This window comes from Electrophorus electricus, chromosome 20 (genome assembly GCF_013358815.1).
Source record: "Electrophorus electricus isolate fEleEle1 chromosome 20, fEleEle1.pri, whole genome shotgun sequence".
NCBI lineage: Eukaryota > Metazoa > Chordata > Actinopteri > Gymnotiformes > Gymnotidae > Electrophorus > Electrophorus electricus.
The window spans coordinates 4,293,701-4,314,078 of NC_049554.1; the positions used below are offsets into that span (position 1 = coordinate 4,293,701).

Below are 20,378 nucleotides of genomic sequence, written 5' to 3' on the forward strand. Positions count from 1 at the left end.
ACATTTTTTTTTAGTTTACAAGGTAGCGAAAGCACAGATACCCACACAGTCATCAGCTACAAAGTACCATTCAAACTGAACTATGCATGAAGAATCCATATATATATATGGATATATATATGGATATATATATATATTCATTTCATGAGAAAAATGTAGACACAGCATTTAGGCGTATAGTACTCCTACAGGCGACGCTCCGTCTGTCGTGTAATGTGAGCAGACCCGTTAGTCCAGCTCAAGACAACCGTTGAGCACGACACGTGCACATGTAAAAACTCCAGCAACCCCGCCGGACCTGCAGATGGATATGAGACCAATGCCGGGACCACAGACACTAACGAGCAACGGTCTGTACGTGCACACCTGTGTGTGCACACCTGTGTAAGGAGGTGCAGGGTAGGCCCCAGGACTGGATCATGCTCTTCTGTGGAGCCAAGCTATGAAAAATTGCCCCCCCCCCCCTTTTGATATAACAATAACAGCGTAATGAAGGAGAATGAAGCAATAAAACAGTTCACTTACACTAATTACGATGCAACAAGAAAACAAATAAACATGATCATGCACTCAATGTGAACAGGACTATAGTCTCACAAATGACTGCGAAAATGACTGACTTCTGAAATGCATGTCTCATTCAGGAGATGTAGCTCAATAGTTCATGCTTGTTTCTCTTGCTGGAGTTTTCGTTTACAGGTCCCCACTCTCAGAGTTCCTAGGTGTCAGGATTTGATGCATTTTACTGGCATATCTGATGAAATTCTAAGCAAACCCTAATGAACTTGACATTTTGGCATGCTCTGTCTCATATGAATATCGGTGAATGCCAAATTCAAATTTGTCATCATCTCACGCAACACGTTGACGTGCGTCATGCACGCTCGTTAGGCCCTAGATCTGCATAATCCGGCCATGGTCAATCCCTTTAGGATTTTGGGGTATATGATCTCTTTCAGTGGGATTCCAGCTGGAGGAATGCTTGTGTAATACTCTGGCACTTATCCTCACGGCTGTACACGCATTACTGCATGTAGGGCGGAAACATGGCACCTCCGTGACAGTGGAATCCACGGTGTTGGTCATCCCGTGACTGTGTGTCCCTTGAACTGAGGCTGAGGCCTGGACTCATAAAAGGGCGTTTCTTTATCGATAGGCTTTTCCGAGAGTCGTCTGAGCGCGGCGTCACGTCGCGAGAGCCTCGCGGAGACACCGTCGTGTTCTTACCGTAGTGACTCTGTAGGGTCTCTGTGACTGCTAGAGGGAAAGTAGGGTCCTTGGAAGTGTTACCAGTATGTTGAATGAATAGAAAGGTCAGAAGGGATTGTGCATGTTTGTGAGCAGAAGAACAGAGGTGTGTCCTGCCTTTCAGCATCCAGCTAACAGTACCTTTAAAGGACAAGTTCCATACCTCTCTTCATTCCCAATCAGAAATAATTTGCACTTTCTCTCTGTCTCGCAAACACACACACACACACACACACACACACACACACACACACACACACTCACCTGTGCTTGTGGTTCTACTATTTCTAATACTTTGCAGGGTCATATAGTCTTGAACTGTTCCCAGCTCCTCTCTGCATCCCGCCCCCCCAAAGTGACACGTGCCTGATTCAGCTCATACAGCTGACTCAGCGCTTAAGCCGATGAGGGTTCAGTCAAGAACGTCATAGCCACAGAACCCCCACACCACGCTGTTTCCCCAAAACACGGCATGCAGCAATGTCCATATGACAGAGCGAATATCCCCCTAAACGCACGCTGGAGACTGTAACTTCACTGCGCTTCTAAGCTTTTCAGAAAAACACAGCCTCCATGTTCTCCAGGACTTCCGTAGAGGGAATAACCAGCCTCGTTTCTTCCTGGCTTCTCTCTACACTGTGAGAAACCTCTACTTTAGAAATAAGCGCTAATCATTGGCACGTGCCCTCTCGGAACCTTCCGTATGAGTGACGGGGCATTTTGCCAATCAGGCAGAGGGCGAGCCCGCCTCATCGGCATCCGAAGACTCGTATTCGTCGGCAGAGTCGGTGAGGGCGGGGTACGGGCATGGGTGGTCCAGGTTGACGTACGTGATGTTCAGGCTGATGTAGTGCTCCCCGTCCAGGCCGGAGAGGATAGTGGTCACCACCGACACAAGCGTAGAGAAGCTGGGTCTCCTCTCTGGCTCTGGGTCCCAACACTGTAGCATTATGGCAAACCTGCAGACAAGGCCAAGACCGTAGAGGCTCCTTGAGAAGGTCATAGGCTTCATTGTTAAAGGAAAGGTCCAACAAAACGATGCAAATGTTGACATTATAGTCAAAGGTAACAATCAGTTTGACTCTGAACCACACTCGCAAACACATACACACACACACACACACACAGACACACCAATGAAATCCTATCCAAGGCCTTTTGATCTGGTCACAGAGCCTCTGAAATATAAGTAGGCGTGTTAATCAGACAACATCTGGTAAAAATAACTGACACACACGGTGAAGGAGTTACTGATGTAGACATGATTCACATGGACTCGTCAGCCCTGAGTGTGTGCACCGCTGTCAACCCACCAACTCCTCTTGGTGCCAACTAGTTTTTCATCTCTCTTTTCTTGGACCTGCCCTCACTCATTGTTTCCTTTACTTCCTTGGTCACATGCTGAACTGCTCCATGGGTTTCTGGACCCTTCCATTATTTTCTAGGAGGTTCTAGAAACGTTTCTGTGTTTTGTTCACTTAATGGCAGTCATTCGGATCAATGTCACTTGATGTAATGTTTCTTGGGTAGGTCGAGTAGGTGGTTGGAGGGGCTGGTTGGAGGGGGTGGTTGGAGAGATTGGTTGGGGTGTATTTGAGGGTTCGGGGTCCTTGTTCATGCAGTTTAAGTTGAAAGGGGCTTTGGGGTTGTCACTGCATCCTAACTAAATGATCAGTGACTGTGTCTCACTGTAATGTGGTTCATTTGGACTTCTCACACCCCTCATCACCGAGTAAACACGCCTTTCTCAACCGTGATGAGACGGAAAAGAGAAAACGCCTAAGCCGGCTCTCGAGCTGCGCATCAACTACAGACAAGAAAACATTTGCTACAGAGCTGTTAGATTCTGGGGGCACCACGTTCAGTCTGTAAGCTATGATGCAACACCTCTCGCAATTCTAAAATTTACAGAGTTAATAAGCATATGCTATTTCATGCTGCGCCATTAAAACAATTCTAACAGAGGTCTTAGTGATCAGCTCGTTTTTGCCATACTAACAACTTGCTTCTTCTCAACCAATCACCACATCTTTCCTGAGATCTACCAGGCATCTTTCACTGGGGAAAAGGACCCTGTGAAACACCGGGGTCCTGGCAACAGCAGCGATTTTTAAGGACAGGAGGAAACTCACAGAGGATCCGGACAATACTGGGGCTGAGGCAGTCTCCGCCCCCTCAGGAGGTAATGTGTGATGTCATAGGGGTCGATCTCTGGGTAAGGGCTCGCGCCTCGAGTCAGCAGCTCCCACGTCAGAACCCCGAAAGACCACTAGAGGAAGCGCAGAATGAGAGGCAGGGAGGGCGAGATGGAGTGAGTATGAAAAGAAGCAGTAGGTTGACAGAAAGAGAGAAAGAGAGGGATACGGGTGGGGTTAAGACAGTAAGTGACAGGAAAGGCAGACCAAGATATGGAACCTAGCGTAACGTCTCCACACAGGCGCCTGTGTCTGTCCACGTCTCACCACATCAGATTTGGACGTGAATTTCTGGGTCTGCAAGCTCTCAATGGCCATCCATTTGACAGGCAGCTTGGCCTTGCGGTGGTCCTGAATGCTGTAGTACTCTTTGTCGAACACGTCTCGAGCCATGCCAAAATCTGCCACCTTCACTGTGTACGACTCATCCAGCCTGCCGGAATGGAGAAAGTGCTACACAAGAATCACGGCCCTCTGCTGGACAGTTGCAGTACAGCAAGAAAGGCATCTTTTCCAGTCAAGGCATGGAGCAGCTGCTGCTATTTCACCAATCCATGAGATTATTATTATTATTACTATGTTTAAGACTCACATGCAGTTGCGGGCTGCCAGGTCCCTGTGTACAAACTTCCTCTGGGCCAAATACTCCATCCCCTTGGCAACCTGAAGTCCAAAGCCAATCAGATCCTTTACCGTAGGGTTCTGCAGGAAACCACAGCACAGCACGGAGATAAGAAACACCACCTTACAAGCAAGGTATGCAGGAGCTGTGACTGTCCTGCTAGTCCATGGATGTTCAGTCCTTTTATGCATTCGCTATTAAGTGGATTAGTTGAATTTAGTGCTTGAACTGAACAAGACGACTCAAAGGTTGTTCAGATATCTGGAATGTCATGGATCAGTGGAAGACACACGAGAATCACTGATTGAGTACTGATTCCGGACGCTCATCCTGTATATCCCGTTCACGTCATTCCATCCACTGACTTTGCGTAACGGAGCTGGTTTCAAGCCTGAACAGGGGCGGCACGGCACGGCCACTGACCCTGTCCTCGCAGCGTATGAAGTGCCGCAGGTCTCCGTGCTTCATGTGGGGCAGCACCACCAGGGGGAGCCCTTCGTGTGGGAGTAGGATCCCCAGCAGGGAGAGCACGTTGCTGTGGTGGAAGCCCTTCATCAGAATGCCCTCCTTCAAGAACTGCTCCACCTCCTCTACATCCGTTATTCCTAGCGACACAGAGCGAGCGTGCTTTACTGACAGAGAGTAATGGACTGATGAGGAAACTCTGACATAAGCCATATCTAATCATTATTTCACGTCACCTCCCCTTAGAGCACCCCCTGGAGAACACCTGAGGGGTACACAGGAGCTTTTATAGTTTTCAAGAGTGATTGTCTAACCGCCATATTGATCTTTGAAACTTCTGCCATAATATCTCATTCATACATTATTTATCATTATGCAAATTGATATTCAATATTTACCAGTTGGAGTTTGGTACCATTAAATTTAAATAAGAAACTTCTTTAAAAAAAATATGATCTCATTTTGCCCCCTTACTATTGATAACATTGTTTCCTGTACAACTCGGTACACTCGGTTGCTAGAACAACGCAAAATGATCCGCTTTGCTCCTGCACAGTGGCCATGAACTTCTCTGCGCAGTGTCCTCAGATGCCCGCGGAGACATTATTAAAGATTCTAAATCTTTATGCTTTCAAACTCTCTCTGCACCTGGTAGATTACAGGCTTCACAGGCTATTACTCTGAGGTCACAGGTCGCTCTGTGAGAACACAGGATAATATTTAGCTCACGCCTAAAACATTTTCTCTCATCACTTTAAGAGCATCGGCTGCATGTGAGAGAAAGTGGCAACTCACTGTTGAGGGACTTCACGGCGCAGTGGATCTCCCTCATGTTGTGGTCAGTGAGGTAACCGTGGTAAACCGTGCCAAAATGACCTGTAGAGGAAAGCTATGGTTACCAGCTATGCCAGTTCCATTCTTGAGGCCCTCTATTTAGAACCTGTCCTGACACAAGACAAGCCCGCAGTGCCTCTGGCGTCACATTCTCCCCGTTCCGTCTCCTCATGAGAAACATAAACCTGCGTGACTCATTGAATAAAGCATTAAATGGCCAAGCCATTTTGGTTTGACGTTAGAAGGTGAAATTCTAACCCTATCGTCAGGTAACTTTCTTTTATTGTTTTAGTCTTTGTACATTATTACTGCAAACACTCTGTAGCATACTCTAAGAACACCTAAAAATACTACTACTACTACTACTAGTAATAATAATAATAATAATATCAATGTTCAAATGGCAGCCCTGGGTGATTACCCTTGCCGATGACCTGATGGTGCTGCACGTTCAGCATGGCTGCCGGTATGAGGACGTCTTTCACCTCCTCCAGGAGCTCTGGACGAAAGCTGGAGATAGAGATCTTCTCAGGGGGCATGAGAGGGGCGAGGCTGGAGTCCAGTGTCCTGCCATATCCCAGGCCGGCGAACGCCCCTGCCCCAGCGGGCACGGGGGTCGGGCTGACAGCCGCATCTGCTGCGTCAAAGCCCCAGGAACCCATTACATTTTTTAAAGTATGTACCCGTCGTAAAAATTATTTTGGTCTGGGTTGCCCTGCTTCAACTAATGGACATGAGTATAAACTGTTTCTACTGTGCAAATCTTTACTGGGAAATCAGTCTGAACCTTAAGCGGTAGGGTTGCGCATGTCAGAAAATGTCACAAAAATTATGGGATCCAGGGGTAGATTTTCTACTTGACATCACCTCGTCTGTAGTCTCCAGCAGGCAGAAGCTCCACACTGCTGTTACCAGAGAAACTGTGGTTGTGGGAGTAGTGGGTCAGCCTGCTCTCAGCCAGAGAATCTGCCAGTTGCACAAAACATTTTCCTGTTTAACCTTTTCCCAAACATCTTAAGGCTTGGGGAACATTCAGAAGACAGCCGACTCAGCACACCCACAAATGGCTCTTATCACATACATTCTCCTGGCGTGGAACACCTCAGAATACCTTGTGATCATGGTCGTTTAAGCAACTAAACAGTCAATGAAGTTTACTTCAGGTTGTAATAAATCCCAGCATGGCAAGAGAAATTACTTCTGGTTAAAAATTAAAAACGCATTCACTTTTTAAGCAACATAGTCTTTGAAAAAAAAAATTCATAATGAAGCAAAAAAAAAAACCTCAGTAGAGTGTGGGACAAATTTGGGCCTGTAATTACGCTTGGAGGTTAATCACCGATCTGGAAGAAGGCATGCTGTGGAAGTGTGTTTTATTGCTGCAGTTGTGACTTCCTCACCTGTCTTCTTCTTCCTCAGGTGTTTCATGGTGATGAAGGCCAGCACAGCGCCAGCCACCAGAGCTCCTAAAATGCCGAGCACGATGCCGACCATGTAATGGTTACTGACCAGGATGACGGTGCCCACGTTGTGGACATGACCATTCACTGTGATCTGACAGAGAAGGTTGTCATTACGCCGTACATATACCAACAGGCACATAAGGGGTCTTGTGATTGAGTCAAATCACAAAGAGTTTAACTGAACATTAGCTTTTAAATGTTCCATTGTTCATGTGAATCCATATGGAGTCAAAAGATCATTGCAGGAAGAACCTCAACACTGGTCAGTTTAACAGCAGAAGTCTGGCAATTTTATGTGTGTTCTCCCTGCCTCGAAGAAAACAGCTCCTAAAGGTACTTGATCAGTTAAATCAGAGTAAGTAAATTTGGGGGTGATACAAACATGTGCAGGACTGGGCTTAAGAACAGCTGGAAAAGACCCTAACAAACACGCATTCCCCCTCGCCCCCTTCTGCTCCTGATGAACTAAAAAAAACAGGGGGGCATTCACCTTCACAGGCAAGCCCTCGTTAGGGATGGTGAGGTTTTTGGGGATACGGCAGGTGATCTCATTATCGAGGACCTTTGCCCCACAGTCGACGCCTCCCACGGTCATGGTGATCTTCATACAGGAGCTCACCAGGTTGAGCTTCTGGTGCTGTAGGTCACAACACACAGCAACAAAAAGGAGACAAATCCAAATTTACTGTGGCTCGAGAGCTTTGGGAGGGCCAAAACGAGGACCGATACTCATTCGGTTGCATCACTTCCCGATCGCCGCGTTAGTATTTACTGATCGTTGGCAGCACTTTTATGTCTGAACTTGCCAGGAACCGTGAGACGGCACACGTACGTGTAGGGACACCTCGTCAAAGCCAGGGTAGAGTATGAGAACGTGGCCCTCTGTCTCGAAGGGAATAGGCATCCCGTTGGGATGGTAGGAGAAGTCTTGTTTCCACAGGCCGAGAGCGCCGTCCATGTCGAAGGAGAGCTCTCCCTCCTCCGTCTCGTCTCTGGGAAAGGCTGGTGTGACGCACTCCATCCGGGTGGCGCTGGCTTTGCCCCGGCACTCCTGAAGAGCGGAGAAAGTGTTGAGGCGCAGATTCTAAACACTCTGAAGAGACTTAGCTCTTGCAGGGTTTAGTGGATCTCAGCATTGCAGGGCTCAATGGAACTCCACAGTGTAGGGCTTAGTGGAACTCCACACCGCAGGGCTTAGTGAAAATCTGCACTGCAGGCTTTAGGGGTTTTATCTGTTTTAGCAAACTGCTCTTTTACACCTGATTCAGTGAAGTTGTAAGGCTTTCACATACAGGGACCAGGCTAGATTACATGACACAGGGCAGGGTAGAGGTTATAATGCAAAATAAGGACAACACACCGTAGAATGCTGTGGGTCTCCACAGTGGCGCTAACAGGGCTAGAAAATTAGAAACCATATGTGTGGACCAGCATGACAAGGCACGGGAGAGTGGGCCCACACTCTTACAGTGGAAACCGGCTTCAGATGTGACTCTTTGGGTTTGAAGTGGATGATTGTCCTGTAAACAGAGTCCAGGTTCTTCCCTTCAATGGCGATCCTTGACCCACTACCAAACACAGAGACAGGTGAAGGAAGCAAAAAACATCATCAGACATCAGAACGTCAACGAAGATTCCTCCATGCACATAAAGTGGTAAAGTGCTTTGTATAGTGACTGCAGCCAGAGTGTAGCAGTAGATGCAACAGCATTTGAGCTGTTTCACGCTCAGACAGTGCGAATGCACAGACTGTAGCCCTCAGTATCTCTCAAAATGTCCTTCATCTCTGAAATCCAGAACCATGGTTTAGCCTTGCGGTTAATAGTACAATACAAATCAGTGTGGGTGGAGACCTGGCATAAAGCCTCAGAAACAGAGTGAAGACAGTTCCCCGGAGCGTGGCATTTCACCCGATTTCGACATATGCTAACAGGCGCTCAGTCAAAACCGTCTGCATCATTGGGCTTCTTGTGCCGAGCTGTGTTTGCAGGGAATAAAAACGTGCACCTGTCGAAGCCGCAGTCGGGAAGGACGGAGAGGATCTCAGGTGTGCGCTTGTAGCGGAACACCCGCGTCTGCGAGACACGGGACTTGTCGATGTAGACCTGCAACACCACGTCCTCGACCTCAGAGACGGGCTGAGACACGCACACGATGGAGGACAGGTTTCCCCGCTCCACAGACACACTGCAGGCCAAAGGACAGCAGGCACTCAGACACGCAAAACATGGTTGGGATGCATGTGAGACACACAGACGCACACACACACACACACACACACACCGCTGGACGGGGCAGTCCTCTCCATCAAGAGTGACCTTCCTGTTCCTCCCCGAGTGTAGATAGGGTCCTGTGATGGTGACGAGTGTGCCTCCGTTCACAGGACCGTAATCAGGCTGGACCTCACTGATGTTGGGAAGCTGAGGAACGCAAACACACAAGGCCAAAAATTACAAACCCACTCTGGACACTGGGTTGTCGAAAACACACTGGAACAAGAAATATATATCAACCTTTTGTCAGCCTATAAACTTCAGACTCTTAGTGCTTAATATGTGTATATAGTGCAGTGTAGGACTGCAAAATATACACATTTTAATCATTAGCCTTTACAATACTAATACTACAGATAAGTGAAACTGACCCCTCTAACAAATCATAATTTGTGTGTGTGAGTGTGTGTGTGTGTGTTTGTGTGATGTAAGCACTCTTGCCAATTTCAGATGTTTCAGATCGGGGTTGCGTGTTTTGATTAATCCTGGCGTTCCCATGTTCCAAAAAACACAAAGAATGTTGACTCAAATAACACTAATACATCACTATAAACTCACCAGTTGGGTTCAGCAATCGGTCCCTAACCTGTAACCCTCAATCCACACATTATTTATGCCCTTCAGAGGCAGAGTCCCAGCGAGACAGACTATAAAAGGAAAAGTACCACGAAGATGAATCCAGACATCCTGGCCCTGCCCTGGATAGAGTAACGGCCCTCGGGAGAGACACGACCCTCGTCAACCCTCACCGTGACGTTAACCGTCTGGAACGGTAGCTCGCTCGCACCAGAGCGGATCTTACACATCAGGCTACAGAGGAAAAAAAGAGCCCGTGTGGCTTTAAATAGTTTTCAGTCTGCAATTTCCCACCATAAATGTCTACATGGTGGCTTTTTGTGCACAGCGCAAAAATCATTCTGTATTTATATGTGCAACAGTGTGATCACAAGCTGCCAAAATTTAATTAATTTTGTAACATTTAAAAAATAATCGACAAGAGACACATCCTGTTGTTCTACTGCTATGTTTTTCCTAAATGAACATCCTGCCACCAGCCCCCTCCCTCACACACACACCCCCCCGGCAATTAGCTCTTAAATATCCTTTACAGAATTCCCGAGCTCTGCTGTGCTCTACTTAAAAGCAACGGCAGCATTTGGCCTGATGGTGGCGCTCACAGTGTGCTGTTGCTCTTGAGGGGCTGCACCACGCAGGCCGTCTCGCCCACCTTCACCTCATGGGTGCGAGTGGTGATGGCATGACGATGGGGAGACTGGAACCCCCACCCGCACAGAGACAGCTCCGTCTGACCATCGAGGGGGGCCGTCTTTGGGAAGAACTACGGAGAAAGCACGAACACGCGCGTTTGTCTAAAACCAAGGCTACACTCGAACAGACCGTAAATATGCCCACCCCACCACGATATCATTAGAGGTCTGTGGATAAAAAAACAACAAATTCACATTTTTTCAGCTGAGACTGATATGGTAATAATATACTCAGTCAAAGGGAAGAAAGGGGTGTTTTTTTTTGAGAATTGCAGTCATTTGTTTATGTATAACTAAATGGTGTTACTCATAAATACTTATTCTGAGCCGATCATCTCCTCATTACTAATACTCAAAACCTATTAAAATCGATATGAAGTGCTTTTTTTTATGCTTCACGTGTATGGTTTTTTCCATTAACTTCTGATTTGTCATACCGTTCTCGTGACATTTAGGATATGCCACTCCCCATGTCAGCCGCTGAGTCACAAGCAGATAACGTGGCCGAGCGCCGCGTGCGTAACCTGAGCTCACCTGGGTGACGACAGGCGGACACGACTCCTTGGCCCAGTGGCCTGGACACTCGGCTTCCCACGCACAACGTCCTGAGCACCAGCCGCAGGCCATGAACGTGGGTGCGGTCAGGCAGGCCGCACAGGTGAGGAAGTGGAGACAGCCGGGGCCTCTCTGAGGCACCTGGAACATCTGGCACACACACACACACACACACACACACACACACACACACTAGTGAAACAGCGTTGTGTGAGTTTCAGAATTCTACATATTAATGCCTGAACTGGGAGCTGATGTGTCATTCTTGTAAAAACAAGACTTGAGAACAGCTAAAGAAGGGACTAGTGTTCTCTCGTGCTGTCTCAGCCTGCAAACATGCAAACATTCATATATATTATTTCAAATATATTATTTAATATTAGTCTCCTTAAAAACACAACTGTGCGGCCATCTAACATTAATGGCAATATACCCTTGAAAAAGTGCCAAAGTGATTGTCTAATAAGGACAAACTGTCTGATTTTTCTGGCTGTCTGATTTTGCTATTATACCAAAGGCTGCCCTCCATCGTACTATTATGGTGAGTCTGAGTCTGATCATGTCACAGTGTGTCTGGTCTTGTACCTTCTCCCCCACCACGAACAGGAGGTGGTCTGGAGGAAGAACTGCAGCAGTGGCAGACACCCTCTGGTCTTCCACCAGAGAGTAGTTAGCAAAGACCACCGGACTAGACCTCCGCAGGACAAGCTTGAACACAAGCACAACACACACCGTCATGTGAAGCATGCAGAATGCACATCCAATACACACACACACACACACACACACAGTCTGGCATTGGTATACTTGCTATTTTTTTCCAAAATTGTACACATATAGTTGTTATAGTGTCTTAACAGCTTTAGGAACCCAAGTCATTTGTTCATTTCACACATGTTTCTGTAGGAACATCTCCAGTTCTTTGAGACCAGTTCCTCAAGCCACAGGATGCTGCAGGTGTTTGTTCAGTCCACGTGAACTCTGTGGTACTGACGTCTGGCGAATGGGCGCTGCACGTTAGTACTTTGAGCTAGACATGGCGCTGATGGAGAGGAAGATCACCACGGACCTGTTTAAGATCAGCGATTCTTCTGACCAACAACTCAGACCATGTTACAGTCTTTCCCCAAGTTTGACCGTGGAAACGACACATGGAGGACTCATGTGCGATTTGTAGTTTTCAGACATACACAGGTTCTGGACTCTCAAGGATTGGATCATAGTCTTTTTGACTCATCTGTTTATAATACTGCTTTCCCCTCCGCAATTGCACGTACTGTGTTTGCCTCAAGAAAGGCTGTTCCACTTATCCTACGCTCTTAATAGCAGCTTTCCCAGCAGAGATTAGTCCAGGGCAACACTACCTTTGGTAAATATTAATGATTAGATCTGTACGGCTTAGCAGAACAGACGTGCCAGTTTCACAAAAGATGTGACTCAAATGAACTTGGTTTGGCCTTGTTCATTTCTTATGGGACACGGTTTTCTTCAAACCGTTTGATGGTGTTGGGGAGTTGTGCAAACATCCTTTTTGGCTTAAAGAATGACTTTGTATTTTAATTATAGACTGAGTATTTTGGTACCTAAATAATGGCTTTGATGGTTCTCTTTGTTTTTAATTTCCATTCAAGTCTGACAGCTTAATGACATTTGCTAACATCTGCTGACAAAAACCTTAGCAATAAAGTTTCATTGTAGGGTCATTTAAGGGTCTGGCCATTTTCCCTTACTTAGCACATGGGTCCTAGAATACTCAACATGTTGTAGAATGTTTGGTGCGAGGTGTTCAAGAACGCTGTAAGCGTTCAGTCGGGGCGCTACCTGCAGCAGTCTGCCGTCGGCCGTGCCTATGTGAGCCAGCGTCTTGTTCTTGATCGTTGTGATGAGCAGGGCGGTGAGCAGAGTCCCGCGCATCTCCCGGTTGAACAGGTCCACTCGGTAATACGGCTGGGCCACCAGCGTGGGCTGGTCTCTGCACGTAGCATTATGCTCCATGCTCTGCTCACACACATGCAGTAATGGACCAATCACACAGTCGAATGATACAGACAGGATCGCTCGGCCGACCGACGGATGTGGTTCTTTTTATACTTCCATTAAAAGGGTGTGATATTCAAACTAAAATGTTAAAAGACTGCTTGATTCATATAACCTCAAATGTGAAGACACTGGTTATGTTTTTAACTTTCTGTCTTTTTTTTTCTTTTCTTTTGTAAATAAATTAAAGGTTCATTACATTATGAGTGCAGATTGAGTGGACAGACTGTTCTCCTTAAAGGAAGCTTTAAAAACAAGCAGAGAACTAAAAAAGCAGTTTATTCTCCAGGTCTTTTGCCCTTTTGACTCTCTGTCTGTGGTCAAGAAGACCATGAGTGGAACCAACACTGAGTGGAAACGATAAGTGGGAAAAATCCTGCTCAGGTGCATTTGTATCCCTGTGTTCCCCTCTCTGACACCACTTTAAAAAACAAAACAAAACACTCGACTACACACACACACACACACACACACACACACACACACTTAGAAATGCATGCAAGAACACTTACTGCTAAAAATAGGACAAACGGACACCAAGGGTAAAGCAATGAACTTTGCTCAACCACAAGATGGTAAACTCTCGCTACAATATGCTCTAGAATGTTCCATAGTACTAGTTCTAGAAAGCATAGTGTTCCAGGCTTTCTATCCTAAAGCACATACAGGCCTCTTTCTGTTTCATGAATCAGTAATGTGTGTTCAAACTATTTTCCACAGTGCTAGTGGTTAAAAATAAAGCGATTGTGATTGAGCAGACGCACTCATTGTGGAAGGAGCTTAGTCAGGCGTCTTTTGTGAGGCCATTTGTGGTTCTTTCTGTACAACTCAATTCCATGAAGAAAACTGCAACATCATTTTCCTCGGTGGAAAATTACAAGTGATGTCATTCATTGCGGTGCAGGACTGTTTACAAACCGAGGATTATTTGGCCGGCAAGAAGCGAGTGTCTGGACACAAAAGTATCCCATGGCCATCATCGGTAGCGTCGGTTTATATGATGCATACGACGATGTGAATCCTCAAAAATGCTTTTTGCACATGAAAAGATTAAATGCTTGTGCAAAGCAAATTCTGAGCATCCGACCCACCAAACGCCTTGCAAACCTCTGACAGGGAATGAGGTCTAAGTTTCCCACCGTCAGCTGTAGTCCCAGCAATGGATAGCTGCAGCATTAATGATGTGGCAGGACACAACCTCCCTACTACAGCAAAGCGTTAATCCACTACAAAAGCCTGTTGATTCAGCCTGGAACACCAGCCTGTTTTGGGCTCGCTCTTTAGTTTAAGTGCATTGCTTTCTCCTGCACTAAGAGCAAACAGGAAAACAGGCCCCAATAAAAAGATGCAGAACAAGTGGAATGGTATTTCTCAACCTCCACAAAACAAGCCACTTCACTGCTCACATCTCATACTGAAAACCCACTCTGTTGCCCCTTCTACAACAGAATGTGGTGAAACTTGTCCTGACAGACCCACCCACCCAACAACAAAATTCTATTCCATTTGCTTGTAGGTGTACTACTGTTAACATATCCAACAAAAGTAGGTCTACGTCACTTGCCAACACATCCATAAACTCCTTTCCATCGCTAAAGGATCCATAAGGTTGCAGATAGAGATTTTTTTGTGCTGTTTAAACAACACAGTGGTAGCAGTTGCATCTGATTTATTGCACTATTTAAGTTTGGGAGCCCTCGAGTGTTCTAATGCTGTACATAATGTGTGTAAACATACTCCCTGGGGGGGGGGGGAGGAGGAGGAGGAGGAGGAGGAGAAGAAGAAGAGGAAGAGGAAGAAGAAGAAGAAGAAACAAAGTAGAGCAGTCACAAGAACGCTGTGGGACAACAAGAACTCCAGAACCAGAAGACCTGAGGGTGTGAGAGAGACAGTGTGGGAGGAGACCTGAGGGTGTGAGAGAGACAGTGTGGGAGGAGACCAGAGGGTGTGAGAGAGACAGTGCGGGAGGAGACCAGAGGGTGTGAGAGAGACAGTGCTGGAGGAGACCAGAGGGTGTGAGAGAGACAGTGCTGGAGGAGACCAGAGGGTGTGAGAGAGACAGTGCTGGAGGAGACCAGAGGGTGTGAGAGAGACAGTGCTGGAGGAGACCTGAGGGTGTGAGAGAGACAGTGCGGGAGGAGACCAGAGGGTGTGAGAGAGACAGTGTGGGAGGAGACCAGAGGGTGTGAGAGAGACAGTGTGGAGGAGACCAGAGGGTGTGAGAGAGACAGTGCTGGAGGAGACCAGAGGGTGTGAGAGAGACAGTGCTGGAGGAGACCAGAGGGTGTGAGAGAGACAGTGCTGGAGGAGACCAGAGGGTGTGAGAGAGACAGTGCTGGAGGAGACCAGAGGGTGTGAGAGAGACAGTGCTGGAGGAGACCAGAGGGTGTGAGAGAGACAGTGCGGGAGGAGACCAGAGGGTGTGAGAGAGACAGTGCGGGAGGAGACCAGAGGGTGTGAGAGAGACAGTGTGGGAGGAGACCAGAGGGTGTGAGAGAGACAGTGCTGGAGGAGACCAGAGGGTGTGAGAGAGACAGTGCGGGAGGAGACCAGAGGGTGTGAGAGAGACAGTGCGGGAGGAGACCAGAGGGTGTGAGAGAGACAGTGCGGGAGGAGACCAGAGGGTGTGAGAGAGACAGTGTGGGAGGAGACCAGAGGGTGTGAGAGAGACAGTGTGGGAGGAGACCAGAGGGTGTGAGAGAGACAGTGCTGGAGGAGAGCAGACGGTGTGAGAGACAGTGTGGAGGAGACCAGAGGGTGTGAGAGAGACAGTGCTGGAGGAGACCAGAGGGTGTGAGAGAGACAGTGTGGGAGGAGACCAGAGGGTGTGAGAGAGACAGTGTGGGAGGAGACCAGAGGGTGTGAGAGAGACAGTGTGGGAGGAGACCAGAGGGTGTGAGAGAGACAGTGCTGGAGGAGACCAGAGGGTGTGAGAGAGACAGTGCTGGAGGAGACCAGAGGGTGTGAGAGAGACAGTGCTGGAGGAGACCAGAGGGTGTGAGAGAGACAGTGCTGGAGGAGACCAGAGGGTGTGAGAGAGACAGTGCTGGAGGAGACCAGAGGGTGTGAGAGAGACAGTGCTGGAGGAGACCAGAGGGTGTGAGAGAGACAGTGCTGGAGGAGACCAGAGGGTGTGAGAGAGACAGTGCTGGAGGAGACCAGAGGGTGTGAGAGAGACAGTGCTGGAGGAGACCAGAGGGTGTGAGAGAGACAGTGCTGGAGGAGACCAGAGGGTGTGAGAGAGACAGTGCTGGAGGAGACCAGAGGGTGTGAGAGAGACAGTGCTGGAGGAGACCAGAGGGTGTGAGAGAGACAGTGCTGGAGGAGACCAGAGGGTGTGAGGGAGACAGTGCTGGAGGAGACCAGAGGGTGTGAGAGAGACAGTGCTGGAGGAGACCAGAGGGTATGAGAGAGACAGTGTGGGAGGAGACCAGAGGGTGTGAGAGAGACAGTGTGGGAGGAGACCAGAGGGTGTGAGAGAGACAGTGTGGGAGGAGACCAGAGGGTGTGAGAGAGACAGTGCTGGAGGAGAGCAGAGGGTGTGAGAGAGACAGTGCTGGAGGAGAGCAGAGGGTGTGAGAGACAGTGTGGAGGAGACCAGAGGGTGTGAGAGAGACAGTGCTGGAGGAGACCAGAGGGTGTGAGAGAGACAGTGTGGGAGGAGACCAGAGGGTGTGAGAGAGACAGTGTGGGAGGAGACCAGAGGGTGTGAGAGAGACAGTGTGGGAGGAGACCAGAGGGTGTGAGAGAGACAGTGCTGGAGGAGACCAGAGGGTGTGAGAGAGACAGTGCTGGAGGAGACCAGAGGGTGTGAGAGAGACAGTGCTGGAGGAGACCAGAGGGTGTGAGAGAGACAGTGCTGGAGGAGACCAGAGGGTGTGAGAGAGACAGTGTGGGAGGAGACCAGAGGGTGTGAGAGAGACAGTGTGGGAGGAGACCAGAGGGTGTGAGAGAGACAGTGCTGGAGGAGACCAGAGGGTGTGAGAGACAGTGTGGAGGAGACCAGAGGGTGTGAGAGAGACAGTGCTGGAGGAGACCAGAGGGTGTGAGAGAGACAGTGTGGGAGGAGACCAGAGGGTGTGAGAGAGACAGTGCTGGAGGAGAGCAGAGGGTGTGAGAGAGACAGTGCTGGAGGAGACCAGAGGGTGTGAGAGAGACAGTGCTGGAGGAGACCAGAGGGTGTGAGAGAGACAGTGCTGGAGGAGACCAGAGGGTGTGAGAGAGACAGTGCTGGAGGAGACCAGAGGGTGTGAGAGAGACAGTGCTGGAGGAGACCAGAGGGTGTGAGAGAGACAGTGTGGGAGGAGACCAGAGGGTGTGAGAGAGACAGTGCTGGAGGAGACCAGAGGGTGTGAGAGAGACAGTGCTGGAGGAGAGCAGAGGGTGTGAGAGAGACAGTGCTGGAGGAGACCAGAGGGTGTGAGAGAGACAGTGTGGGAGGAGACCAGAGGGTGTGAGAGAGACAGTGTGGGAGGAGACCAGAGGGTGTGACAGAGACAGTGCGGGAGGAGACCAGAGGGTGTGAGAGAGACAGTGCTGGAGGAGACCAGAGGGTGTGAGAGAGACAGTGCTGGAGGAGACCAGAGGGTGTGAGAGAGACAGTGCTGGAGGAGACCAGAGGGTGTGAGAGAGACAGTGCTGGAGGAGACCAGAGGGTGTGAGAGAGACAGTGCTGGAGGAGACCAGAGGGTGTGAGAGAGACAGTGTAGATGGAAAAGATCTGAGTGTGCAACAGACAGTGTGGAAGGAGATCACGGAAAGGGTTTGAACAGGGCTGGGCGATCGTTCGACTTACAGTCTAATCTTGGTGTACATTTGAAGTTTAGACTTAATATGGGAAGGAACAGGTAGTGAACCTGATGTAGTACAGGGGTACAGGGGTAATGTGAGCAGAGCATTTGACATGTGAGAGGTCAATGACTGCTGAGGTTAGATCAATTGAAGCCACTTATGCGATTTAGCATGGAGACATTAAGGAGGGAATGACACTAACGAACACAAGAGAACTCGGATGTGTTTACCAATATGGCCCATGCAGTTTAGACCCAGTCTCGGCAGTCTGCTCCAATAGTATCTCTCCTGCACTAACACATTTACAGGCATAATGGGCACTTAATGGGCTAAATCTTGCATGTTGGAACACTGAAAACACCAAAGGAGAGAAGATTAAACTTTGCCTGGGAGCCTAGTCTTAGTGCTTGATCTAAAGCCTGAAGGTCCTTGTGTACTGCTTAGAGAAAGAACTACCAGCAGCCATAAACTGCACCCTCCACAGTACCAGGTCTTTGGCTTAACCATTACACGGCCACGCTATACATATTTTGCTGGGTGAAAGTAGCTGCTCTTTTTATGAATCACACTGCTTTGCAGCCAAGGGTGTGGCCAGCGTGGCAAACGTCAGTGCATAGCCAGGGCTGCTTTACCACTATGAGCTCTGCTCCAATCACACGAGTGGAGGAGGGGCTTATTGACTGACCTCATGTGGGCAGCTCTCACACGGCTGGAAGTGGCACAGGCCCCTGGACAGCTGCTCAGGACCCGACTTGCAGCAGTCCTCCACGCCCTCGTCTATGAACGAGTTGACCGAGTGCACGGGGAAGGCGCAGAGCGCCGAGTCGTGCTCCGGGATGCCCAAGTCATTGGTGACGGCGAAGACACCGTACAGGATGTTGTCCTCGTCCCCGGCGCCAAGCTCCTCGGCGAGCTCGCGGCCAGCCTTGCTGAAGTGCGCCGCCTGCACCACGTTGTAGACGACATCCTTGAAGGCTTCTCCCCCAGCCCCATCCCTCCGTCGCCGGCGCTTGGGTTCAAAGCGGCACTCGAGCACGACCTCGCGGTAGCGGCGCGTCTCCCGCTCATGGCGTGGCAGGCGGCCTAGCCGCGTCTGATAGGGCGACGGGGCCTGCGCTGCCTTCTCCCGCTGCACTGACAGGAAGTAGACAAAGTCCTGTGTGTGGAAGGTGTACACGTACTCAATGGCGTACACGCGACGAAGGCGCGGCAGCACCGTGAGGCCACGAACGTCTGTGTGGAAGCCGTCCTCGGTGGCCAGAGGCCGGCGCACCGACACTGACTTGCGGCTGTAGCGCTGCGTGACGCTGTCGTTGACCGTGGCCGCCACGTAGAAGTACACCGTCTGGCCCTCCTCCACCATGCTGACCTTGGTGCCCAGTGGGCTGGCGATGCAGTCCGGACAGAAGGCTGGCGAGTTGACCTCCCGGCGGAAGAGGCAGCGAGAGGGCGCGGGCGCACGCCCGCCCTCGTGCAGCTGGTGGAAATAGCAGACGCCGTACTGCGAGCTGCCGCACGAGTACAGGTACATGAGGAACGTGTCCAACAGCAGCACCTGGTTGTCCGTGTCCTCAGGCAGCGGGTCACTCTCCAGGTCGCACAGACGACAGAGCACGCACTCGCTATCGCCGCCACCTACGGGCCCCGTGCGCAGCTCCCACACTTTACCCAGGGTGCTGTTCACCGCCTCGATCACGTTCCGCGACGCCACATACACCTCCCTGAAGGCCAGGTTGACGGCCACGTTCTGGACGGGGCCGCGGCTCCGGAAGTAAGGCATGGGGTAGGGGACGGAGAAGTTAACGTACGTGAGGGACAGCAGAGGACAGGTGTCCGGCATGTCCGGCGCGTCCGGAATGGCGACCTGGATCCACACACACGCCATCAGGAGAGCCCAGTGGTCCATGTCAAACCATGGGTTAGAAACACAGGCGTCCTCCAGTTACCTCCAACACAGTCCTTCTACTGGACACATCCTGTAGAACACCATGGAATGTTTGATAAAGAATCAACAAAAATACAGAGCTGGTATTCAAACTGTCTAACAATGCAGTGATGATTCAGGATCTGGTTTGTGTGACTACAATATAAATAAGAGATGAGAGCCCTTTCTCAACCATCATGCCTACATGTCCTAAGATAGCTCTTTAAGAGAGAAAAAACAAACACATTTAACATCACCCTGAGAAAAGATGAATCAGTTAAACATAGGCGACTCATCAGAAATGTATTAAGGAGGGCTTTCTTCACATTTTGGCTAGCAGAGGCGAGAGCAGGCCTGCAATGAAACTGTCCTTTCTGACAACACAGCACCACAAACAACTATGAGTTCTGATTACAACTTCTGATTATGGCAGGGAGGCAAAACTACCACCTGTCAGTAACTTCATATGGACGTCAAACAAACCCAAACACTTAATGTTTATTTCATTTTTTTTCCTTTCAAACACTTTCACTATATTTACGAGCAACAAATTAATACAAAACGTATGCAACGATTTGAGCACAGTTCTATAAAGACAATGGCTTGTCCACCTAAAAAGCTCGAGCGTGCATCACGGATACGGAGGAAACAGGTGGCGTGTTACGTTAATGGCGGGCAGAACGGGCGGAGGACTCGTACCACC

The 20,378-nt window shown here is 49.2% G+C and overlaps 1 protein-coding gene across 1 annotated transcript; it reads right to left on the minus strand.

Moving 5' to 3' along the window:
• Positions 1–1,585: 1,585 nt before the first annotated feature.
• On the minus strand, positions 1,586–19,719 carry mst1rb (macrophage stimulating 1 receptor b). Its single transcript, XM_035520441.1, has 20 exons — positions 18,437–19,719; positions 12,745–12,921; positions 11,509–11,631; positions 10,903–11,073; positions 10,279–10,439; positions 9,766–9,910; positions 9,111–9,247; positions 8,835–9,014; positions 8,296–8,395; positions 7,660–7,878; positions 7,318–7,464; positions 6,765–6,918; positions 6,232–6,330; positions 5,786–6,001; positions 5,326–5,406; positions 4,489–4,670; positions 4,036–4,145; positions 3,711–3,876; positions 3,381–3,517; positions 1,586–2,207 (listed from the first exon to the last, which is right to left on the minus strand). The coding sequence occupies exons 1-20, from the start codon at positions 19,655–19,657 to the stop codon at positions 1,976–1,978; spliced, it is 4,158 nt and encodes a 1,385-aa protein (XP_035376334.1). The 5' UTR covers positions 19,658–19,719; the 3' UTR covers positions 1,586–1,975.
• Positions 19,720–20,378: the final 659 nt, after the last annotated feature.

Excerpts from the sequence above, each read along its gene's own strand:
- mst1rb (XM_035520441.1), bottom strand. The coding sequence starts at position 19,657 with ATGGACCACTGGGCTCTCCTGATGGCGTGTGTGTGGATCCAGGTCGCC. Across the intron at positions 10,440-10,902 it reads GTCCGCCTGTCGTCACCCAG|TTCTTCCCAAAGACGGCCCC; the intron begins GTGAGCTCAGGT and ends CTTTCTCCGTAG. Across the intron at positions 3,518-3,710 it reads TCACGTCCAAATCTGATGTG|TGGTCTTTCGGGGTTCTGAC; the intron begins GTGAGACGTGGA and ends CGCTTCCTCTAG.